The 26,407-nt window shown below is 44.0% G+C and overlaps 1 protein-coding gene across 9 annotated transcripts in view; it reads left to right on the forward strand.

The window, feature by feature from the left end:
• bnc2 (basonuclin 2) overlaps positions 1–26,407 on the forward strand; it is a 171,041-nt gene that overhangs the window by 95,360 nt on the left and 49,274 nt on the right. Inside the window, exon 1 of one of the 9 annotated variants that reach the window (XM_040023991.1) lies at positions 23,240–24,020. The exons of the other annotated variants lie outside the window; for them this stretch is intronic. Within the exon in view, the coding sequence (XP_039879925.1) occupies positions 24,009–24,020 (12 nt within the window). The 5' untranslated portion in view covers positions 23,240–24,008. Of the gene's footprint in view, positions 1–23,239; positions 24,021–26,407 lie in introns of those variants that run through there. 9 annotated transcript variants of the gene reach the window in all.

The raw sequence follows: 26,407 nt of genomic DNA on the forward strand, positions 1-26,407 counted from the left end.
TCAGACACAAGTGCTCCAAACTTTGCTCCCTCGGTTGTCCTGGCTTTTTCCTCGAGTCCTCTCTCCAGCTGGAAGGTCTCACCTAAAGAGAACAGTTGGTTTTTCTCTCCTTCTCGTGGCCCACACTATGCTCGCCAGCCAAAACTGTTGTGTCCCTGAGTTTGAGACTTAAAGGGGAAGTGGTATGTGTGTGGTTGGGGATTGGTATTTAATAGCCAGACATACAGAAGAGTTAATATCCAGAGCAGCAGTAGCCTGCACATTGTAAGGCCACACACAGTGACAAGGTTCTGAGCAGCTCGCTGTATTTAAAACTCACCCCGCTCCTGTGGAGCGAGGCAATGGCTTATACATCCACAGGGTAACCGCAGCAAATTCCACCGGTGTGAATGTCATTCGACAACAAATGAGTGCTTCTGGAAACCGAGCGGTGTACAGTAAGGGTCACTGGTCTCTCTGTCTGCTGAATGTGGAGTGCTGTGTTATACTTGGGCTTACGAGTGGGACAGGCTGTCTGCTTTCTGAGGCCGAGTCCCTAGCCAAGAGGTGCAGATTTGTTAGTGTCTGCTCCATTATCACCCATCACTCTCATGGTTTGTTGTATTGAGTGCAAGTGCATGAGAGAGAAAGTGAGTGAGCGGAGTAACCGGAGACTGTCCCCCCACTTTCTAGTTTTCTGTAATTCAGCCCAACAGTTAACATCTGGTGACCAGTGACTGACCTTCTTGTGATTTCACACACAAACACACACGCACACTAAGAGTCGGACTGTATCCAAGTGATGAGTGAGTGACCACCCATCTACCCCTCCTCCCCTGCCAAGTATCCATCTATGCCAGATCCCCCACCACAAGTCCGTTCCCTCACTGCGCATGACTGGCCGATGAAAGGTTGATGGGCGACTGGTCTGCCCATAGTATCAATAAAATACTCAATAATGTGCCAGAAAAACACCTAAGAGTAGAAAGCACCTAAGCACACATACAGTACACACTGGTGCAAACACACATGCACCTCACTGTGGCACAAAAAGCAAGCACAAACCTCACTAGCTAGTTTGCATGTTGACATGTTAATCTAATCCTTTAATCCTTATAAAAAGTTTGAGTAATTTAGCCAATTGTTGGTTTTGGAAGTTTAAATGGCTACACTGACAACTTGTTGGCTCCTCCTTTCATATGTTGTGTTTTGGCAGTCTTATATGACATCAAACTGAACGTCTCTGGGTTTTAAACTGTTTTTTGTTTTTCTGATTTTACAGACCAAACTGTTAATTGGTGAACTGAAGCAACAAATGCCAGATTTATCGATATATCATAACACAAATAAGAACGATACTAATACAGTGGTCTGCAAAAAAACAAAAACAACATGGAATGAGAAGTATGTCTGGTTGATAGGAAAGGCCAGCCGTTGATTATGTGAATCCAGTGTGTTTGTGTGTCTTCTCTGCTGGGTGACAGAGGAGTGAGCAACACAGTTAGAGGCAGAGCAGAAGTGATACATGCCTCGCTGCACTGGGTCACGACCTTTGTCGCCCTTAGCTCGTCTCTGTGCCACATGTTTTTGTGTGCAATAGCATGTCAAGGAGTCACTTGTCCCTTCAAAGGAAATGGGAAGTACCTCGGCTCACGTAATCCAGGGGAACAAGGATTATGCAAAGAGGTGAGTCACAGGGAGGGCGTAATGGCAGCGTGATGTTGTGACTAAAGCTCTCCATTCAAGTCAAACGGGGGGGGATTTCAGGGAAAGACACAGGGGTAAGACGGGAGGGTGACTGCACAAAAAGAAAAGAAAAAAGCAGACAGAGTGACAGAGAGCGACAAAGTGAAAATGCCAGTGTAGCATCTCAGTAAGAAAAAAACACTTAAAGTGAAGGATAGTGAGCGGGGATGCAAGAAGGCAGCCAGGGGACTGAAGAAGAGAGATGGGGGTGGGGGGAGTGAGGCTGATGCATTGTGACAGTCACTTAGAAGGATTTCACTTCCCCTAAACTGTGGCTTGAAGGAAGAAACACCATAAGTTGGGACAATTATGGTCTGAAGGAGATATGACAGGACACATGTGGAGCCGACAAGGGAGGGAGGGAGGGAGGAAGGAAGGAAGTTAACCAGAAAGCGCACGCGTGCATGTATCTATCCTCAGGAGAATGCAATCATATCATTTGCTTGTATGCTCGTGGATTGTTCTGTATATGTGCATTACATATACTACCCAAGTATCGTGTGTGTTTCTTTGCGTGTGTTTGCCTATGTGGGGCCACAGAAGGGTTTTCGCTTGGTGCACACCATGTCTGGGAGAGCCAGCATCTCGCTCCTCATGGTACAGTGTGTTACCACATTGCCTCCCTCATTCCTTCACCTCATGTCTGTAACTTAACCTAGTGACGAAGGGCAGGAGGGGGAGAGGGGAAAAAAAGAAAGAAGAAAAGCACAAGAAGCTGGAGCGCAATGTTGCCAAGAAAATAGGCCCCTTATTTTGTCTTTTCTTTGGTTTATTTGATTTTGTCCTTTTTGCATGTTAATAGTTTTTTTGTGTGTGTGTCGTAGCTCTGATAAGTGTCCCTAATGTTCTTTTTGCTGCAGTACATTTTGTTACCCCTGTGCAGAAAGCTCTGCCAAGAATGTCACTGTAATTTGAGTGTAAGTGGATTCCAAGAAATACACTTTTCCTGTTTCATTGAGTCGTTTTGCTTTCAGCGCTATTATGTCCTTCGTGCGAGTGAGGCACTGGCGAAATTGTCTCTCGGTTTTTCTCTGGCTTGTGTCTTTCTGCGTGGCACCTACCGTTACAGTTCACCGACAGTTCTGTTAATTCTCTTTCCATTTGTGTGACTCTGTGTGTGTGTAAACAAATAATGGCAACAACAACAAAAAAAGTTTCCATTTAGAAAAATGCACCACACATGACTACAAGCTATTTTAAAAACTCCCAAACACATCTCCTGTATCTTGTGTACAATCTGTAGTTTTAATGCATATGTGACATTTTTACAGGTAGGAGGAAATGAAATCTTTGCTATTCACACTTTGTTAGCAGGTACAAGCCCTGAAAATGTGATATTTTTTTAAGGAAACTACATACATTATCAAATAATAACCATTTACAGCTCTGATCAACGCTTAAAGACAAGGATTAAAAAAATGGATTGAGATATTTGGATAAGATGAGCGCTGCCTTCAATCCACTGCTGCTAATGAGTCACACGTTTCCTCTGGAGAGCTGCATAAACGAAGCTTCCAGCCTTCTGTCCTTGCCACCTTCCCTGTTTGTGCTACTCTCCGCTCATCAGTATGGCAGTTGTGTTTGCTGAGCTGGCTTCTGATAGACTTTTGTTTGGTTGGGTCATTTGAGATTTGGTATTAGCTCTCTCTCTCTCTCTCTCTGTCTCTCTCTCCTGTGGGTTTTATTCAGATGCACCTCCAGACTGTGCTGAGGCTGTGCTATGTTAGGGATTGATGGAGGAGGGAAGGAGGGGGAGACTGGGACAGAGGCTGACGGGTATTAGACCCCTGAACACAGCTGGGACCTCTACTATGAAAGAGATGGTAATGACCGTCTGTTAGCATTAGAGAAGATGGGATGAAAGAATGGCCAGAAAACCCATAGAGAGAAGACTTTGCCACTGTGTCAAACCTGAGCCTGAAAGTACCTTTGCCACCTCTGGCTGTCCCGAGGACGAACGGCAGTGGCTAATTTTCACCTGATTTCACTTGCAAACAACAGCACAGAAGTAAGAGGAATTCATACAGGGAATTAATTATCATTAATAAAAAAAAACCTGTTTGTATTTATGGAGATCAGCATCTCAGAGCCCAAAATAGTTTTCTAGTAAGGCCGTATTTGGACAGAAAATATGTCAAAAAGTTTTATCAATTTCTAGGAGACCACTGGATTGGCACTGCTTTATCTCAGACTCTTATAACTTTTATTCCAGTGTAACTTCAGCCAGTGTGCTGTTCAATATATGCAAGCTTTTCTATGTCAATGCTGATGGTATTTTTGTCTTATGACTTTTAAAGTTTTCCCCTTTTAAGTCCATCCATCTTACGAGCTTCAGCAGAAAGAAAAAAAATGGTACCTAGATGAAACTCCTCCTCCTGTGTGTATTTTTCAATAAGTGGGTCATGATTTCTGGGAAGACACACTGCTTCTGACTTTTTCAGATGTCTTTTTTTCTTTTTGGTGCTCTGGGCCAAAAGGGTCATTTATTTCCTTTATAATCGAGAGAAAGGCAGCCATCTCTGCAGCTGATGTTGTCCAGAGCTGGTCAATTCAAACCAAAAAGCGCTCCAGGGCAGAAGAAAAATACCCAAACTTGTTTTTTGTGTAAACTGTCCCTTTAACACAACCGCACGAACACAGCTCACCTTTTTACATATTGTGCTATTTTTGGTGTGAACGTTCTCAAAAAACCCCCCAAAAAATTAAATGAATAAAAAACTTTCTAAAGTAAACAGAGTAGGGCAGGAGATCCCAAGAGTTTCACAAATTGTTATGTTTATGTTTAATCACAGTGTTTCGACCTACCCTAGCTTAGCTGAACCCATGCTTTGGCAGTTATTAGCCTATAGGTATGAAAAAAAGGCTGCTTCCCACTCTTTAGTGCATATTACCCATACCTCCTTGCAGCAGTCATTACCCATGACAGGGGTCAAGAAAGGTTGTGGCCTAAGCACTCCATCGACTATGGAGTCAATAAAGGACTCGTGTCTGCCCACAGTGACCTTTATAGTGATCTATTTAAGTGAGCGAGCAATATGTGTTTGTATGTCGGTGGTGTTTGTGAGAAAATTACAAGTCAGCGCATTACCCGTGACCCATGCTGTGACTTGCTGTAGCTTCAAAAAAAAAATAAAAAAGGTGGCTTCACTTTTACAGTAAGATGTGACTTCACTGGAAACACTCAGTGTTTGTGAAGGTAGAGCCCTGAACTGAAGAGCAAACATTTTTCTAGCCCCAAGTCCAGTTTAAAAAAAAAAAAATGTAAGCACCAGCAGCAGCAGCGGCAGCTTCCATACAGTCCGCACAAGCTTAAATAATTTATCTCCTCTTGCTCTCCTTGATTTCTTTCTCTCTCTTTCCATGTGGCTCTCTGTTGCTGCCCCCCTCCCCCCTCCTTTTAGCACATGCTTCATTTGTTTGCTTTGAGGAGCTAAATCTTGTTTGCGCGTATTAATAAGTCAAGGCGGATTATGCCCCCACCGCCACGGCCCCTGTAGCGTCCTAGCCCTCTCTGCTTACTCTGTATTTGCGGCTGGGTGGCTCTGTTTGCAGAATGCCCCCCTCCCCTCCACCACCACCATCCACCCGCCCAACTCCATACCAGAGAGGCCTAGCGCGCTCGGCTAATTAGATTAATTCCGATGCCTGTGATGATTGCTCGCCATCTTTTTTTAATGACTGGTGCATATCAAAGAACAGTAAAGCATGCTACCAGCAAAGCCTGCTCCCAGTCCTCCAGTGTGTCAGACCCAGTTGGGGGCACTAGCTTAGTGTTTGAGAGTTAGCATATTGCCATTGTGGGTGTCTGTGTGTGTGTACATTTGTGTTACTGCAGGCTAAGAAAGAAAGAACATGTGTTCAGCTTAGCCTCTGCCTGGCCTCTTAAAAAAATTAAACAAATTAGGAAATATAAATATAAATCATCAACAAATGAATACAATGATCATTTTTTTATTGTTAGTCTGAAACCTGTTATTTTGGTTATGAAGCAAAATAGCTTCAGAAAAAAAAAATTATTAGTGTCACTTTTAACTTGCTTTGTTTTCCCCGTTTCCTCGTCACTGTGAGAAAAATCAAACGTAAACTGAATGTCATTAAGCATTAAGTCTCAGCTTACACCTTGCCATCCCTGAGCAAGTGTGTTCATCATCCCTCTTTATGCATTTGAGATGTTGCTCATCTTTAATAGATAGATCTAAGTCTCTTCCCTCTTTTTTTCACCCCTCTGTCTCTTGGCCCTGTAAAAAGGAGTATAAATATTTGAGAGGCAGGCAGTTCAAAAGTGGGGAAAAAGGGGGCATTTAGCGTAACCACTTGGAAACACAAATGTGAAATGAGAGACTGTGAAGAGTAAAAGGAGGGATGAAAGGAGAGGCGCAAGATCATGAGGCACGAACCAGAACTCATTCCGAACAAAGTGTCTATGTGCGTGGTTCTTCCCCAATTTTATTCTTCTCTTTTGCTCACGCGCTGAATAAATATGTGCAACTAACATTTCTCTCAGTGTCTCTCTCAATCTCTCTCTCTCTCTCTCTCACACACACACACACACACACACACACACAAGGCAGATTTCGATAAAATATTAAAGGAGGTGTTTCCTGTAATTATAGCACTGTTTGCCTCTGCCTCAAAGCCTGATCTGTAATTAAACAGGATTGCACACACATACGCCAAGGTAAAGCATGCACAAACACACCTCCAAGCTGCCAGACACACACACACACACACACACACACACACGCACACGCACACGGTGAGGACTTGTGAGTAGATCACTCTAAATCAGACTCTCACATAACACTTGCTCAAATTTGTACACACGCACACTCATTGGACTCATTCATAGACAAGTGGTCAAACACATTGAGCTCTGAGCAAACACACACTTCCACTTCATCACACGCACACACACTTTTATCTCACTCCCACAAGGAAGAAAAAAAAAATCTGCACTCTGTAAAATGCTATCTTTCCCAGACTCCCTATTGTGATGTTATCTCCATAACTATCCATATATTGATCCACCTCACTCTTCCCTCCTCTTTAATTCTCTCTCCATCTGCCCCCACCACCACCACCCCTCCCTCCAACCCCTCACCCACCTAGCCCTTATCTAATCTGGCTATGCCACTAATGGCAGCCATTCCCAGACATGAACAAGTGCCATAATGTGCTCTGGTAAGCCGTTATGATGTGAAATGACCCTATTGATTGGCTTGCATCCCCACTGACAAAAAAGAAGTGGCGGCAGTCACTTATTACTGTTAATGAGCTGTGGGATGGGCCCTAAGTGGCATGTCGCACACGCACATGCGTGCCCGTATGCGTGCGTGCACACCAAAACACACGCGTGCGCATTCAAATGCACGCACGCGTGCTTTGCATAATTGTAGCAGCATTACTCCTACCTGTCTGCGTCCCGCCACATTGCAGCTCGTTAGCGATGGGAGGTCCCACCGAGTGGGCGAGTGACGAGCTTTTAATGGCTGCCACTTGCCATTGTCATGTCGTGTTTTCGATGGCTGTTGCATCTGTTTCTATTTTTGCATCTGTTGTACACACCTGGTGTGTCTTTAATGAACAAAGCAAAACACTGCCACTTAGTCTGACAAATGATACAAGCTTTGGTGTTCTGAGTACAGCATGTTAAAGCACAGGAGCCCAGATGTGAGCTGATGTAGGCAGTGTAACTGGAGCTGTAGCGGCGGTAAGTGTAACATTGGGGAAAACAAAACTTGGAGGGCTGGTTAGACACCAATGTGTCATGGCCACAGGCACAGATCTGACTTGGACCCAGTGCCATGTAGACAGAGGGAGGATATGCATGGAAAATTGTTTTATGAATGGAGAAAATCTTCTTTTTCTTGCTCGTTTGTGCTTACGTAAACAGATGCTGCATTTTTTTTTTTCAAGCTGGCAGCATCTCGCGGGGATAATTCATGGGACACATCCAATCAGCCACAGTGCATGTGCGACACATGTTTTTTTATTCAATCTTCTTGTCTTTTCATCTTCCGCCACAACCAGAACGCTTCCTGCTATTTTCTTCCCAGCTCGGTACAAACGAATAACAGATGTGAAAGGCTGGAACATATACTCCCGTCTCCCCTTCCCCTCGTCCTGTGCTGTGACTACTCTGTGACAACCTTTGCACTCTCTCTCTCTCTCTCTCTCGCCTTCTTTCCCTCTCTATTGTTTCCCTGAAGCCTGCCCATCCCTCGTCCGCTATGTGGGGACAAGAAGCTGCACCCATCTCCCACCCGTTCCCTATTCCCTTCTTCTGACACTTTTTGGATCTTAATATTCTCTGTGGGACCTGCATAATTTTATTGTACTTGTGTAGGGGGATTACCCTGTCTATGCACTGAATCATTTATGGGAATGACAAGTCAACTTGTCTTAGAAGAACAATTGTGTCATCCAGTTCCTTTTGCATTTCATTGGGACAGATCATCAGATTTCCATGGAACTCATATGGCAAGTACAGTTAAGCAGAACAGCTGGGAGCCACCTTGAAAACACTACAGAAATACACTAAAGCTTTTGGAAAGCAAGATTTCTCATCTTGTCGTAGAAGTTTGCATCCTACAATGTAAAATTCTGCTAAAAGTCCCACAAAGTGCTCAGAAGTTTCCATGCGCAGTAATCAATTAGGAGGTTTAGCAATTAAATTCTAATTCAATGCATTTGCTTATTTCTGAAACCCTCAAAGCAATAAATCAATGGCGTATCAATGTTGAATACTTGAAAAACATGCATTAATGCAAGGCCTCGGCGATAACAGACGATATAGTGGGGGTGTCTGGGAAGAGTCAATATTTTCATATGTAAGCCTGTGAAATTAATGACCTAATATCTGCAACGAGAAAGCTCGTTTTAAAGGCATAATCCTCTCCCTGTTTCTTGGGAAGACAGAAGCAACAGAATCAATGAAGATTTAGGCTCTGGGAAATTATAACTGCACGCGTGCACACACGCAAACACACAGGACAGCATTCAGACGAGGACGCTCTGTCCGCTGTGCAAGATCCATTGCATGTTAAGTGTGCATTTTTTCCCATTTGAACACACAAACTGACAGTGTGTAACAATGGCTATTCTTAAAATTTTTATTAATGTTATTGCTGTTTTTCTTTATTTGAGAGGAAATTAGATTTTTACCTACGGAGTGAAGTCTGTGTGAAACAAAAAGCAGCCCATGACATTTGGCAGATCTTAAAATTAGCAATCAGTTACTGAATTAAATCCAAAGACCAAATATGACTGGAAACTGTACCTCCACTTTACAGAGTGAAAACACATGTTGAAGGAGTGATTTCTAATTTACTGTAACATGCTCCAGTTCACAAACTGTACAGGACTCACTCTCGGATTGTGGCGCAGAGCTTTTTTCTTCTTAGGAGGGCTCATTTATTTAGGCCCGTGCGAGTTGTGTGTCTGTAACCCTTACCAAGCTTATCGGTTACAATACCAGGAAAGACAAAGGCCCTTCTGCATTTACTGAACAGCAGTAGTTTCCTGTGCGCACGCACACACACACACACACACACACTCACACAGTTTGAGCTAAAATGTCATTACACAGCTGGAACAAAGAGCTCGACGAGACGGGAGAGACAAAGAAAAGAGTAAAAAAGAGAGACCAAAATGGTACTTAATTCTTTCATTATCCAAATGAATGAAAATCACAGAAATGAGTCAAGTCAAAGCCCTACATCTGTCTCAAAATTAGCCCGACAATTACACGAGAAAGCTAATGAAGGCAGGGGCTCTGTGTGGCAATAGCTCACATCTGTCAAAAGGCTTTTGATTCCATTTGGAGTTAAGGTCTCTGAGGCCGGCCTGGTCTGGTGCAAACTGACCTTCTTTATCTGACCTCTGACCTCTGCAGTAACTTGGGAACTGGGCTGATAGCTGATTTGTTGGCGAAACAGAGACAGTAGGTGTATTCTTGACTATTTTATTTTGACTGAATTTCCCTACATTGGTAAAAGTATTCATGACAATCACACGCTTGTTCGATGACTTGTTTAACAGCGGTACAGCCTTGCAGCAAACTGACCCTGCACTGATGCAATGCGAGTACCAAAACCGTATCGCTACACGCGTTTTAGTACCCATAGGAGGGCACAGTGGCTGAGAAAAATAGGAAGAATAGAGAGGTAGGGGGCATGTAGAGGACAATCATTAGACTGCACAGAAGGAGGGATGAGGAGAGGCGGCTGGGTGTAAGAAGAAGTGAGGGGGAACCTCAGCGGTCCCTGAGCATCTGGCAACGCGACGCAGGGAGCCACGGTCGCTGTCATTAATAGTGATGAAATCATTTAAGCCATCAGGACTAAACGAGCCAGTTAAGAGACACTCAACGCTACACTTCTGTCTTGAGACAGAGAGTCATTGCCTATCTGCATTACACACACACACACACACACACACACACACACACACACACACAGAAAATAGATGTGTGCATGTGTGGAGGCTGGCAGGTTGTAGAAAGTGTATTAGGAAAATGACCGATGTTTTATTTTTACGCTGCTCTGTTTGTGATGAACCAAACAAAATCCAGTGTGAGGGTGGTTTCCAATGTTTCTGTGCACTAAAATGAATTCCAACTGCACGGGACAGACTAAGGTATGAAAAATCTTGGTAGTATGCTCCAATATCATGCAAAAGAGATTTCAAATTCAGTTTGGAGAAAGCATTTAGTTTGTGGCAACATCTGGCAACAATGAATAGCAGTTATTGATACAATAACTGTAAAACCAGAAGTAGATGACGAGTGAGTTAAATGAGCAGATATGTTCATTTACTTGCTTTCTGACTTGTATGCACAGACTTTAACAATAACTGAACAAAATTTACATTCAAAACACACATTTAAACCTTGTGACGCTTCCTAGCATGTTGACATGAGGTCTACAGGACTGAAAAGCATTATAGGCTCACCACTAAGTGAGAAGAAAAGTAAATGTTCCAGCAGCAGGCCTGCTGTAGTCAGAACAACAAACAGGACAATTAACTAGCCCAGGCGCTACCTGTACATTAACTCCACATTCTCCACAGTGTGTGCACTATTGCAGCGAACTCCATGCTCTTTGTCACCACAGAGAGTGAGAGCTCGAGAGCTGGTGGAATCCGGCAACAAACTGTTGTTGATTATTGGTGTGCCACAATTTACAAGAGATGTGCCACCATTAGAGCTGCAGCGAGCGGAGAACCAAACCACTGGCTAAATCTGCCATGAAATACTACACTGCTGCAATAAAAACCTGAGTATCTGCACCAAAATGGAAACAGATGAACCTCGTCAAGGATACATTGTGCTTTTTTTTCTCCTCCCCCACCTCCTTGTTTCCTGATTCTTCAGGTCTTCTCCAGATGAGCGCTGAGAATAATGTTGTTGTGGGTTTTTTTTTATGATTGCGTGCATCGATGTGCTTGCGTAGCGTGCGGCATATGCCAATCACGTGTGTGGGGATGGTGTGCACACTGGTGCATGCTTGTTGGTCTATGTGTGTATCATGTTATGTTATGGCCTAGACAAGAACTGAGCCCACAAAGGAAATCCACTGCCAACAACAGCACAGCTATTGGCATGGAGCCATACCACCCCAGAGGCTTATGGGATAGGGTTTACAACCAGACACAGAGTGTAGGAGGGCAAAATCTGTAAGGGTCACTGTGTTATATTTTATATAGTGTCCAGTACTTCTACTATGCTTTCATGGAATTCCATGTTTCCCTTTCTCTCTCTCTCTCTCTTTTTTTTTAGTAATAACTAAAGTTTTCATCTGGTACATGTGGAGATAAAAAGCAACACTTGGTCTGCAGGCTACTCTGCACTCGTTGTACAAATCAGGCTATTAATACCAAGCATTACACTGATGTAGAGCAGAGTACCACAGATTTATAGACTACATTAGTAGTCAGATGAGAACATTATGGTGTTCAAGTGAATTAGGGCAGGGGCTCTCTCCCTTGTTTGCTCCAGGGGTGAGGTTGTGATATCCCGTTACTTCCTCAAACCCCTCACTCAGAGGGGACAAGTGTGTTTTTTCCATCTGAGCTCCAGACAACTTCTTTCCAGTATGTTGGCTTTTCTGTTTTTTTGTTATATAATGTTATTTGATCACTGCAAAGCCATCCTGGACTGCTGGTTACACTGTACAGATGTGCAATGGTGATTGGTTTATTAGCCTTGTAAACATAATGATGTGCTGCGTTTGCCTTTTTGGCAAAGCAGCGGACTAAAGTGGCTGTAACATGGCAGGATTGCTCTCTTTTTCTCCTGGATGTTCGGTTAGATGATGCATCATTTGTGTAGAGTTTCATCGGAGTTAACAGTCAATGAACATTTTCTAGTGGCATCGTGTAGAGTCTGAACCCAAAGCCCCAAAAGCACCACTCTTACTCCTACCACTACCCTCTCTTCCTCTCCTTTGTCTTGTCATCCTTTTTTTCCTCTAGTCTCTAGCGAGCATCCGTGCTTGCCTTTCGTCAGTGGCCATTTATTGACAGAGCACTACATTCTAGACATATCTGGGGATTAAGTTGCAAATTTAAGCAATGGGAAAATCAATGGGTTCCTCTTTTAATTCATGAGAAAGGCTGTCACTGTGGAAAAAAAACCAGTAGGGAGATGTGGCTGTTTAGCTCACATTCATCTAGAGAGAAGCAGAGGAGGAGGAGGAGGGCAGCATCCTTTAAATCTCTCCATCAAATGAGGGCAAGGCTGATGGTGGTTTGCCAGAGATCAAACCACTTTAGAAAAAATAAACCCTTTGCTTCCACAGTACCATTCAGTAGACTGACTGCTCCATATTTGAATGGGACCAAGCTTTCATTTTTCTTGATCAGAAAGCAATGCACTCTGGTCTGGGAGCAGGAGTGTGTTTCATGTCTTTTAAGTCCATGTAGAAACACAAGGAGTCAGCAGTGTTGGGAGAGACTGCTGCAGTGGGTTTAAGCACTACCTGGACTCTCAGCCAATAAAAACAGGTATCTGCTTGCACAGATGTGTAGCCTCACTCTTGCCAGTTTTTTTTTTTCTTCATGTAAAGCTGAGGAGTCATCTAGATCTTTTGTCTTCATCTACAGAGATTCCAATCACAGGCTGTTCTGTTTTTGATAGAAAAAGCTTAATTTGTTTAAAGTTTTGCCCGTAGAAGCTCAGTGTACAAGCAGCACTTAATAAAGACAGGTAAAAAAGGAGAACTTGTCTCACAAGTCCCCTAATTCCAGAACATTAGACGTTTCTGGCGAACATTCAGTAAAGTCATCAGATCCCCGTGTTTTATGACTCCTCTAAACCGGTCGCATTCATCCCCAGGTTAGACTGTGTTACTGTGTATCCCCTGCTGACTTCAGGGAATTTGATTTTTTTAATGAACAGCTCAATATCTAATTCATTAAAGTGGCTGTTTTATTTGATGCATTTTCCTTACTCCAGCTGAACCCAGGGAGTAAGCCTGGGGATAAGGGGAGACGGTCCTGTTGATGGATGTCCAGTTACGCGCACAAAGTTCCCCCTAGTGCGAGCCAGCGTGCGCCCCTGCAGAGACAATCGGTGTTGGGGGGGTCTCACTTGATTGTGACTCCGCTCTATGGGGAAGGAGAGACTGACTTTTACTCCATATGAATGCCGGACGACGGGAGCTGTAATTGGCCTTGCTCACACTCTCCCTCATCATTAGGGGCAGGCCAAGAGGCAAGCTTAACAATCGGTAAGGGGCGCACTGCCAGTGCTTTCTCTAAACCTCTGAGCGTCTATCTGACAGTGAAAAAGCACAAGGAGGCACGTTGGGCTTTAGTGCCACATTAAAAAATGTCGCCCATGGCTCCGCTTTGTATGTGTATGTATCCTCTGCTGCTCTGTAATCAGCATGTCTCTCATGTCTCTCATTTACAGACTCGTCTGTGGTCCTCTGCCTGATCTTAGTATAGATCAGTCTTTTCAGACACGGTTTTATATTCACAGATATAAAAGAAACGTTTTGCATGCCATAAAAACCAGCAAGTCTGAGATACATTAAGCTGGAGGCCACGAAGAAATAAAGTATACAAGGGAAAGGTGGAGTAAAGAGATACACAGAGTCTTGGTGAAATCTGAAGGGGTCAGAGGAGGTGTGGAAAGGGCTCCCTGGTGGGGGCCTGAGGGGGGGGGTAGGGCAGCTGGGGATGTGTCAGGTGCCTGAGCTGCGCTCTGTGCTGGGCAGTGTTGTTGTTACACCGAGGGCAGCGCCACAAGTCCGAAAGTATTGATTTCCCGCCTTGTCAAGAGGCAGAGAACTGTCATGTGGAGAGCACTGACCTTGGTACACACACTAAGACAACTATTCCCCTCGGCCCCCCACGGCACAGAGAGGAGAGAGAGAGGAGCAGATGCAAGACACAGCAGCGGCAGGCAACAAACAAGAACGCGCTACCAAATCTCCTGCGGGGGACTGGGGGTGGAGGAGGAGGAAGGAGAAGAGAGAGGAGGTGAGGAAAAAGAAAGAAAAGAAAGACAGAGAGAATAAAAAGAGGAACAGGAAGCAAGAGAGCGAGAGAGACGGGAGCTAACAGTCAAAGCCAGGGCCAGTTCCCCTGAGTTGTCAGTGGGCAGCCCAGTGTCTGGTTATCACACTGTTTGAAATGACAATGGCTTGACTTGTATTTTCCTCCTGAGACCCAACTCAGATCTATAAATCAGAGAGAGGGAGGGAAGGAAGGAAAGAGGGGAGGGGGCGGTGGGTTGGAGGAACAGAGAAAAGAAAAGGGCCGGTCAGAAAAAGAAACAGGAGAGCCCGGCAGTAAGGAAAAGCCTGACAAAAAAGAAACGTTGGGGAGAAAAGGAGCACGAGATTGACTCCCTCTGTCTGTGCATCACTGGTGTACTTGTAGCCTTTGAGATCTACACAGAAAGACAGAGAGGAAGGAAGGGAAATAAAGTGGCAGCTCAAGTGAAATGTTTTTCATGTGGAAGCTCCATCAGGATTTGACAACAAAAAGGGCTCCCTGTCACCTGCAGCTACACGGCGGGGCTCATCCCCAGTCACCGAGGAGCGCAGCGAAGAGAGAGACAGACAAGAGAAAACACAGCCTACAAAGAGCTCTCCCTGGGTTATATCAGGGTGACAGACACTTAAGAGACCCAGCTTTAGTCACACATCTCTCGCCTCAGATCAGGGCATTTTGCTAACAAGCTCGGCAGCAAGTTTCCCCTCTTGCACACTGAGACTTATGAATAAAGGCCACTTTCTTCATGATGAAGAGTTCCATGCTGAGTCGTGAGGGAATCTTTTCACAACGTCTCTTTTTTGGTGAGTCTGAAAGAAGCGGCGTCCTAATTGAATTAGCTGGCTTATTAGTGTTTGACAGCGTAAGCTCGGCTATAAGTAAGGAAGACTTTGGGATGTGAATTTAAAGAGCGGTGTTGGTTTTGGTTCTAATTTTACACTCTCTTGACACACATTATTCCCCTTAGCTGCAGTTAGGCCCCAATATGGTAACGCTAATAATACCGTATGTGTGCAAGGGGGTTTTAAGTGGCTGTCTCACCTCAATTGCCAGGCCTTTGAAGCATCCAGTCATCCTAGTGGCAACAGCCTTGTCCGACCTCATCAGCGGTGCAGATTCATCATTTATGGATAAAGCAGAAACAGTGGAATGGATGTGATTAAAAAAAAGAAAAGAAAGAAGACTCATTAAAAGTACTGAGGGTGTCATTAGACAAAAACACAGAGGTGGTTTATTGTTACATTTGAAGATAAGAACATGCAGCCTTCTTGATTCTCCTATTCTCAATCCTCTTATTTCAACATGTCTTAAAGGGAAAAAAACAGATTAAGCCCACCTTTGGCCATAACACTGTTTAGCAGCCTTGACGCTGATGTTTTTTGCCTTTGTTAGTCTGCCTTAATTTGGTCAAATCTAATTGCTAATTACACTTGCTTTCATTATCGCCGTGTGTTAAATCCAAGGGCTTTAACAGTATTATCTCTACCCACCGAAAGACAGAAAGAAATCTTTGATCAAGATTAACAAGATATACTCTCCTTCAGTTTGTGCAAAGATAACACACGCGCAAACCGCGCACACACGTACACATCACAGCCGCTCGAAGGCGTGCGGTTGCTGCGCAAACTTAATGAATCTGTTTCATCTGTCTTCTTCACTTTCTCTCTCCGTGCTGTCGATATTCACCTCCCCATGCCCTGAAAACACAATTTCTAAAGAGTGCAACTTGATGCTTTTGGAGAAGTGTATTAAATAATAGCACACACAGTAAATCATCTATCAACACTAACCTGTCAAAAAAGTAGCATATTTTTGATATTTTACCAGAAATGAGGGGTCAAAAATGACTATGATGTAGTTTGTTTTTAGTCTTGTTTCATGGTTGCTTGTGACTTTGTGGCCTTTGCCACTTTACCCTGGGTGCTATGATCATTTGAAAACCAAACATAAACAATAGAATTTATTGGCCCTTCCCCCCAAAATAGTGGGAATAAACATAAGCCCCTACAATTAGCTCTTGTTCTCAGAGGATGTATAATGGCGCTCGCTACTCAAAATGAATACGTGCCACTTGAGGTAACGACAGATGGAGCTAAAAGGAGCTACTTTACCCGCTTAGTCTGCTCTCTTTGGGGATATCATGCTGTTTGTATCTCCAGTGAATGAGGACATGCCAGTGAGGCCTGTGGGCCCTTCAGCCTCCTTGGGTGCCAGGGGCTCAGTGCCAGGCAAATGCCCCAGCTGACACATGATAAAGTCGGGGACAGGTGACCAAAGGGAAGTGGGCTGTTCTCTGCATTCCCGGCGAGCTTCCCAGCGATGGCATGCCAGACAGAGCATTTAACGTCTCACAAATCCAGCAGAAAAAAAACAAAAACGACAGTTCAACACTGTCACTGATGTCAACAGGTTTGATGAAATAGGAGAGCATTAGGGTTAGACGTTTCGATGATATAATGGCAACACTTTTTGACCTTTTCACTGTGCCTAAATCACTTCAGCATCAAATTTGGCATGCTGTGTTTGGAGGCTATGCCAACACTCTTGACTGCAGCTCTTCCACCACAGTGAAATTTTGCAAGTCACACTGAAAAAACAAAACGTTGGATGGAGAAATCCAAAATATCTGGTTTACATAATGTACCAGATAAAAATAAACCAAAGCAAACCAGAAGATGCATGAGAGATCCTAGTACGTCTGCAGTCCGGTACGTCCACTTAGATTTCAGTGAAATCTCTATTATATGTTCATCATCATTGTCATGCTTCTGAGTGGGAGTGCATTTAAGCAACAGGAAGCCCAGTGTTGGGGTGGTGGCCTAAGCGAACTGTAATCTCAGTGCACAATATGATGACATTTTATTTCACTTCACTTCCACACTTGCCTTTCTCCATTTGTTTTTCTGTTTTCTTTTCCCCCCTCATCTTGTATTTATGTCACGTCTTCCTCGGTGCCCATGATATACTGCAAATGCCTGGTTAAGTGCTGTTCTGACATCAGCTGAGTGTAGTCGCAGCATTTGGCCTGGGGACAAATGCTGGAAAGGCCCTATAAATATGGATGCCGCCCTCCCCCTCGGCTCCCTGATGAGTCTGCATGTGTCTGAGCGTGTGTGTGTGTCTGTGTAGCACGCCGCTTGCGCTGTCACACCATGTCCCCACTGTTTGTTTACTCACACTGACAGAGATACACTCGCTGCCTGATGGTGCTCACCAGCTACGCCTGCTAACCAAGTGCCAAAGAGCTTGCTAATGCCCGAGCTCCTCCTGTAAATAATGTATCTGCCAATGCCAGGGAGTTAGCTAGTGCAACACCACCAGCTGCCTGAGCTATTCAATAGGCTGACAAATCTGTTCATCTGAATGTCGCTCTCAGTTTGCACACATGTGTGTATCTTAGAGTGTGTGACTGTCACCTGCCGTTACATTTCAAAGCATCACACCCAGAAAGCTCAGCGTTCCTTGAAAATGATGCCAGGGAAGTCAGGCGTCTTCCTGGGCGGCCACCTCTGCCCTGGGTTCTGCAGAGGCCCCGTGAGTGCCCCGTGGCTGCAGTGATGCCAGCATGTGCAGAGCTGCAGGGAGGTTCCCCGTGGGGAGGAAGCAGCCCATTAGTACAGTCCTTGCCCCACCGTTTTACTCCACTTCAGTACACATCACACAGGGCCGCCCTCTACTAACTATCTAACACATGCTAATTAGCCTAGCGACAGAGCCAGTTTCTCTTTGCTTTGGGAGCATATGTGCAACTCCAGAACAAAGCTGACTCTGGAGGACCCAGCCAGGGACCGCCGCTTCATTAAATGTTCTTTTATGCACTTGCAATAATGTGGAATGTGGCCCTGCTTTAGAGCAGCCTGAAAAATATGACTGATAGGATCAGAGGAATTCCTTTTAAAATCCAGTTTCACGAGTGAAAAGGAGGTCAGAGTTCAGTCTAATCAGTAAAATTGCAGTTGAAGACTAACTGCCTCAAACAAGCATCTCACACACAAAGTCCTTTTTGTTGCTGCTGTTTTTTTGCCCTTAACTCTTTGTGCAGCGTGCTATGGATCCTCCAGCCAACTCACCTTTCCTGCAGCGTCTTCATTTTCTGGAAACAAGAACAACCGCAGCCTTAATGAAACTTAATGATGATAGTCATAACACAACAATAATCCAGTGGTCTGGAAAACTAATCAATGCGTCTTCTCTCCTTCCCCTAATGACCTGTGAAAACAAAGCAATAAAAGGCTGCGTGTGTGTTTATTTTGGCCAAAGCAACAGGCTGATAAGAGCTGGTTGATTAGTGCCGAGCAAAGCCAAGGCGGTCACAGAGATTGCGGCACACGCGAACTCAATGTCACTACCTGAGGTGAAGGTATTTGTGTACGTGTGTGTGTGTCCAAAACTTTCCTGCCTTTTCTAAATACCTTTTTTACAGTGTGGGTGTATTGACACCTAAATGTATTATTTTTATTACAATAGGTTCGTGATCTCACAGTAAAACTGATGGTAATTTCCTGCTCAGTGTCCACACACTGTGATTATCTTACTCCAACTCCGAATAGGGGTGCCAATTTGTCATCTGCTAGATTCCCTCCAGTCTCGAGCTCTTTACAACGACTCATTGTGGTGGGCTGTGCACAGTTTTGGGACAGAGTGATGAAAAATCACAGTTCCTTAGATTCATCCTTTCCCTTTTCTGGAGAAATACAACCCCACTTTCTTTTTCTTTTTTTTTTTTTTTAACAACCTTGTGATTTCCGTTTTCTTCTCTATGATGAAAGCTTTTGGTTTAAGTGACTGCTTTTAATTGGATAAGTACAGATGGGGGAAAGGAAAAATAATATTTTGCTTCTATAGTGTAACGGGAATTTGGAAAAGCAAAAAGAAACAAAAAAACAATCCGTGTTTCTGGAAACTAGAGCTTCTTAACACACACCCATGCTTCTTTTTTTGTGGTAACATACATAGTTTATAATCTGTATTTTTCTTTCTCTTATAAAGAAAACGCCTCTTTTACATGATTTAAAAGCAGAAGTCATGATATGTGCACGTGGAACAAAAACACTAGGAGGAAACGTCCACCTTAACGGCGTTCTCCAGAGTCCAAACCAAATACATGTCATGCATACTGTATTAGGAGACACATCATTTCTGAAACTCCCCGAATTAAAATGATTTAACAAGCCCCCGTAATACATGTATTTCTTATTCCCTGGTCAGATTACATGAATACCTAAACACACAACACCCTTCATATTACAACATGGGAGATCACTGTCAGGTGGATTACACTGAATGATGAGGTGATGTGTCTTTTTTTTTCCTGCTTGCTGGAGAGCCTGGTGTCCTGATTAAAAATTTCAGCTCCACTGCCTTTCTAATTAATTAGCGAGGCCACTCAGAGGAGCGCCGTGGACCAATTAGTCTCTAGCAAGCCGATGATGCCTATCGCTACGGCATCACCGTACAGCTGTCGCTCTCTGCTCCGAGGACGGTTGGGGATGGACCCTTAGGTGCTCGCACAGGTTCAAACACCAGCATGGATCCTCAGCAAACCAGCTGCACGAATACACACGGCATGGTAATAATGAGAGAAATGGAGATAAAATGTGCACGTGCAGACAGACTTAATGAAATAGAGGAAAATATTTTAGGACAAATGAAATCGATCATCAATAACTAATGCTAGGGATTTCTTTCAAAATGATGTATTGAGCGTAGAAAAGGGATTGAACTGGTTTGTTTAAAGAAACCTGTCAAAAATATCATGCTTGACTATATTTGAATAATTGAATAATCACAATATTTACTGGTTAGTGTATCTAAAATGTGTTTTACTCCTGATCATTTTTATTTTAGTTAAAACAAATGAAATATTTGAAAGGAAGATTATTAGATATTACTAATAGTTGTTGATAAGCCTGACTGATTTTAAATGTGACATGACAATGGTACTTAAAATATGTTGTAAGACATTGCAAGGAAACAAAGATGTAGCAGATTCACAAGCAAACCTTGTGCCAAATCCTCCTGTGTCTACTGATTTTTCTATTCCGACTGAGAGTATTAACAAGATGAGTTGGGACAAAAGCCGGCTAGAGATTTTACCCGAGGCAGATCTAGCAAGATGGGACTGTTTCTGAGGGCTGACACCGAATTCATCCCTGCAAAGCTGACCACAGGGCTGGGCGGGCGGGGAGGAGTCTGCGTTTCTTTGGAGGGGTGGCGGAGTTTGCTGACTTTGTGAGAACGGACTAGTTATAAGAGCGAGGAAGCTCATTTCCACTTCAAGGGGTCGTCTGAAACATGGCATCAGCAGGCCTCTCTGTTAGCTTTCGCACGTGCGCTTGTGTGCACTAATGCACGTGCATGCATACCCACACACACACACACACGCCATCTGATCATCTCACATTCACCGATGCTCTTAATGTCTCCCCATCGCCTTCTTTCCTAAAGTCTAATGTTTATTCGTACTTGAGGAAAATGCGCTGATACCGTTCTTCTTCAAGACTGAAAAACAGCCGAAAGCTTAAAAAAAAAAAAGAAGTAGAAGAAGTCTTAACTTCAAAGCCCCCTGCAGTGTGTGGCGCGCACACACTAATGAACACATCACACACACGAACACATAATGTCCTGCAAATAATTCACTTTCTCCGGCTCTTACATGTTTTATTACAAAGTAGACCACAGATTGGCATGTTTGAAAATAAAAATAATGCACGTGGGTGTGTTTCCATAGCACAAACACACATGCACACATGCACACACGCACACTAACACAAGTCATTTTGCAAGCACAAACAGTCAATACCGTAGTGGCTGATTAGTATGAGAAGAGGGGATGAATATTGGAGAAGGACTCTCAAGAGCCACCCATGAAACATGGAGAGGATGTCAAAGCATTTTGTTCCCATCTCGTTCATTAGGCCTAACTCAGGCAGACGAACTCGAGTCTCGAGTTTTTTGAAGTTCGCTCACAATCACGCAAATACATAACAGCGAGACAAAAAAGGCACACGCTGAATACAACGCCGCTGGAAACAGTTGTAGTTATTAGATCACAGTGTCTGACATTTTGTCGACATAAGTAATTAATTTAGCCTTTCTATTGGGAAAGTCCAAAGAGCCCAATTAACATGGCTAATATTGCTGCATCGTGTAAAAACATCCTTTTTTTTTTAATACAGAGGGAATATTTAAATGACTTGCCTTCATTATTCAAATGTATAAGCAGAGTCATCACTGGGGAAAGAGACAAGATGGGATTCACACTCGCAGGAGCAAAAAAATGATAACCAATCTTTTATTTCTGCACAGCATTCAAATAAAGAAAAAACAGCATATGTGCTTTTCTGGTAACTTTTTCTCGGCTTGTTTTCGTGTTTGTCTTCTAAAGTGAGACGGCGTCAGCTTTAGTTTCCACAAGAATAAAAACAAAATAGGTACAGAGTAGATGTTGCTGTGATAAATGTTAATTTTCAGATTTAAAAGAAAAAAGATTGTTTTTTTACAGTGTGTCTCCGTAAGCCTACAAGCAGTTCGGTGTTAAATAATAAAGAGAGTGGAGGCGATAGCTAAAGAGGATTTTTGTCTTTTACACTTGGTCCAGTACACATGTTCAGACACGAAGCCAGGCCAAGGCTCTCTCAGTAGCCAAATCCAAAAGGCTCCGTAAGCAACACGCTCCAGAAATAGGATCAGATAAATAATATTCTTAATTTAGAGAAAATGCAAAGAGTCAACAAGCAGGAGTGAGGGGGCGTTTTACAATTTACTTGAATATGTTTTTTACAAAATTGCTTTTGTGGATACTTTGTTTTTCGGTTTTCACGCTTGTCCGGGTGTTTGTTTTCTAGCGAACTCGGAGGGCCCCACTGCTGCAAGGCCTGGGTTCTTGGCTCGACTCTCCCACTCGTATAGCTATAACAAAGTCAATATTACAAAGAGGTAACACATGTCAAGGTTTGCTTCAGCCCTGCCCTTGTGATGTGATCCTGGATAGGGGCACATGGACACGCACACACACACTGTGTAAAAGAATGCATGCCTTCAGTGGTTCAGACTGTCTACCTCAATGAGGTAAAATATATTCCGATCTATTTTTTTTTCATCTCTTTGCAAATTTGTTCTCTGGTTGAAGCTGGTATTTTGGCTCTTCTCACAAGTGAAATTGTTCATGTGTGTGTGTGTGTGTGTGTGTGTGTGTGTGTGTGTGTGTGTGAACTTCTCCTGTTACACGGTATCATGTGTGAGTGTAAAAAGTACTTGTTGTGCGCTCACATAAATTTTGAGAGTGTGTGTGCGCGTGTGTGTGTGAGGGTCAGTTTGTTTTGTTTTTCCCTTACTTCAGCACATCTGAGAGAGCTTTTCTGGAACTCCTGAGCCCTGTCCAAACAAAGATGGCCGAACGTGAGGGATGGAGGGGAGGTGGATCGGGGCGTGTGTGTGTGTGCGTGTGTGTGTGTCTATGCGCGTGTGTGTTTGTGATTTTTCAAGTAAGCTGGGACCAGAAGGGCCTTGCGAAAAACCAAAGGAGGGAGAGAAAACCGAGCCCCTGAGAAAGGCAGCTGGAAACACGGAGACTTGTGCCCCCCCCCCACCACAAAGACACGCACACTTCTCCTCCTCTTCCTCATCCTCCTCTCCCCCAGCTTCTCACTCTCTCTCTCTCCCTGGTCCAGCTGCACTCAGATGTGTCTGCACGGTCCCCCCCACCGGCCCACCAAATTCCCCCCATCACCCCTGCTCTCTCAAGCTCAATGCCACTGCCAAGGGGAGAGAGAATGAGGGAGGGAGAGAGCGAGAGTGTCGCAGCTGGTAATACTTACTGGCCATTTTACCGCAGTAAAGGCATGAGATTCATTAGGCCAGGGCCCGCGTGTTTTGCGCTGAGTACCGGCCGTGTTATTGTTAGGATGTGGTAAAATTATAAATATGGAGGGGCGAGGGGGATTTGGGGAAAGGGGGTGCAGGAATTCTGAGAGGAGAGGAAAGCGAACGTAAGGTGGCAGCGGCAGAGAGGGGAGGCTTAGAGGAGAAACCCGCCGCTCATTAACTCCTCTGCCACAGTCTTGTTTCTCATGATTGGGTGGCAATAAAAAAGTCTGTCACAATTTGTCAAAGTTAATGACTCAATGGCACACCAGCACTCAAGGGCTGGAAGACACGCTAACATATGTCGAATTAGTCAATAGCTTTATAATTGCAGAAATACGGATTCCGGCTTTCGCCAAATGAAGCGGACTTTGAGGGTCCTGAGAGGGAACGCGCAATTTGGTCAGGTCGATTGTAGGATGGCAATCACTGTGGCTTGGCTCCGCTGTTCTCGTGCAATTATTAGTCTCTTCCTCTCTCTTTCTTTCTTTCTTGTTTCCTCCCTCCCTTTTCCACCTGTTTGAGCTCTCCGTCTTCTTTGTGACCTGTGACTCTGCATCGGCGTCTAGCCTCCACTTCAGCCCCTCTATCTGTGAACTTTGTAAGACTGATAACACCCAGATGGACTTTCCTTTGGTCTGCCATCTCCCTCCCTCTTTCGCTGTCCTGTTGCAAAGACACTCCTTGGTTCTCTCCCTCGTCGTGCGGCTTTGGGAGTGACACTGCTGTCACTGCACTGATGTAACTATTGGTTAAATGCTCTCTCCCTCCCCTCACTGTCTGTATCTCTGTCTTGTGTCCCGTTTCTCTGTGTCATTTGACACTGCAAGTACTCATGGACGTTTCAGCTTTTTCTTGGAGGGTTGTTTCTAAAAAGGGACCTACAAAACTGAATCAGGAGCAGTCTTCTGGCTATGCTGGCTGAGGTAAAAAAAGAAAAGAAAAGAAAGAAAAAGCACAAATCTGTAAATAGCATGAAGTGATTTTTCCTTTTTATTAGGTGGTGGCGTTCTAGATTTAACGCCTCGCGAATAATCAGAATAATGCCGTTATCATTGTTCAGCATAGCTTATACATAGTTTGTATTTCCACAGCTGTTGAGTGTGCAGGCCCAGGTGTTTACAAGTAAACCACTGCTGCTGACACACTGTTTGAACAAAACTATGAGGAAAGAAACAAATATTATTGCCCAGTCGTGTGTCTTGAAAACCAGCCAATGGTGTCTACAGTAGTGTTCAGTTCGGTTGACAAAAACATATACATAATTTGCAGATTGCTTACACACAATTAGTACATGATTTTTTGCATTAAAAATGGTCAAAGAAAATAAAGAGCTATTGGCAAGATGGAACCTAGGAGCTCTTCCAAGATTTTGCTGGCTGGGAGCGAGTTTGAGTAGGGGAATTCACTGCACGGGTGCGTGTGTTAGTGTGTGAGTGTACACAGGGTTGCATGAGAGGGAATGTGGGAGAATGTGTGGGCGCTTGTATGTGTGTAGTTTGAGAGGTAGGACTGGAGGTAGCGAGTCCCACCCTCTACACTAGTGTGATGACTAAATGTCAATTTGGCGATAGTCTCTCCTGCGCTGGCCTCCTGTCGTCACGCTGCGGTCAGGCCCGCATCGTGTGTGTCCCGTCGCCCACACCAACCAGTGATCACCATGGAGATGTCCCCTCACGGAGAGGGGTCAGCAATATGTCTGGGATGTGACTAATACTTTCTGTTTGTGTTTGGGGGAGATTGATAGAAGAAACAAAGAGCAACCATTGTCGGTCATTTCTTCCTCTGTTGCTCCATTTTTACAAACTTAACCTTCTCTGCCACTCCTCCTGTTTTTTCACCCTCCTTTTCCTTTTACACCTTGCCGTTTTCTCTCCTTTTTTACCCCCCCCCACAAAAACACACACACACACACTAATGTGCGTCTGGTCGCACTGTGTGGCCACATCACTCGCTCAAGTCTCCAGACAGGAATGCAGTGTTGCATTGCAGGCCTTCGCTGTGATAGTTGCATTCGACGAGGGGCAATCAGTGGGCCAGCCAGTGCAGGTGTCAAGTCTGACAGGGAGTTATCCTTATCAGCCGTTCGTCCCTCCCTTTGATAGGCTGAAGGTCGCAGCGACGGTGGAATATATTGACAACAATGGCCTCTTTATTTGCTTCCCTTTCCTGTGCTCACAATGGCCAGTGATAGGGGAAGTGTGTTGCTTGAAAAGCAGAAAGACTAATAAGTGTCGAGTGGCTTTTGGGTTTTTATTTTATTGCCAAAAAAGCAGCAGTTCAGATAATATTATAACTGCTTGTTTAAAAAGGAATAATTACTGAAGTGATACTGGCTATTTTCAATTAATACTAATAGAAGTTATAAACATCCAGTAAACATCTTATCAAACTAAAGCTGACATTTTTAATAAAATCCAGTCATTTTCTACTAAAATGTAACACATCTACAAGGTTGGATGTTTTGTGGTTGAATAATAGCAATGCTATTCAAAGTGAAAATAAGCATCATAACTACATGTTTTCAATTTTTATACTGTATATACTGGAATTCTGTACATTTATAGAGATATGTCTGCAATAATATAAAGGTAATATCTCTGCTGACATGTCTTTGGGTCGTATTAAAGAAACAGCTGCTGTTTGCAGCTTTATCCTCTTTGGCTTTTGACCTGAATATTAGCATTGATACAGTATTTCAGATATTCACATGAGGTGAAAAAGAAAGTCTCAAACAGCTGTCTCTTTTGGGAATTTTAGCATCTTTTGCAAAACATTTTTTAAGCCTACCTACCTCCCCTCATTAGCTTTCCCTTCCTTCTCCACCTTTCCTACAAACTACCTTACCTGACAACCCCCCTTCCCCCCAAACCACCCCCTGCTCCCTTGCTATCTCACTTTTTTTTTCTTTCCCCACTTCCCATTCCTTCTCTCGCTCCATCCCTGCTTCCCCTTGCACTTCTTCTTTGAACCTGGCCTTGTGTCTGTGGACCCAAAGGTCTGTCACTGGGCAGGTGGTTTGATCTCTGGCAGGGGAATTGCTTTGAGGAGAGCTGAGAGGGGCCAGCGGCCTGGACTAGGGGGCCTCTGCATGGACCTGCTGTCTACACAAAAGATGGGAGAAACCGCTGTTCCCTTGATGCTTAGGTATTTGAACTGATAGTGTAGTTCTGTGTTAACCATGTGGTGCATTTCTCCATCTTTATAGGTTGCACTGTCTGAGAGCATGGCATATCAGAGCGAGATCACAGGCTTGTGTTTCTGATCCGGTATTTCTATATTATGCTCCCTCTTCCTCTGTGTTTCACAATAT

This window comes from Simochromis diagramma, unplaced genomic scaffold, assembly GCF_900408965.1.
Source record: "Simochromis diagramma unplaced genomic scaffold, fSimDia1.1 OVJJ01000302.1, whole genome shotgun sequence".
Lineage (NCBI taxonomy): Eukaryota > Metazoa > Chordata > Actinopteri > Cichliformes > Cichlidae > Simochromis > Simochromis diagramma.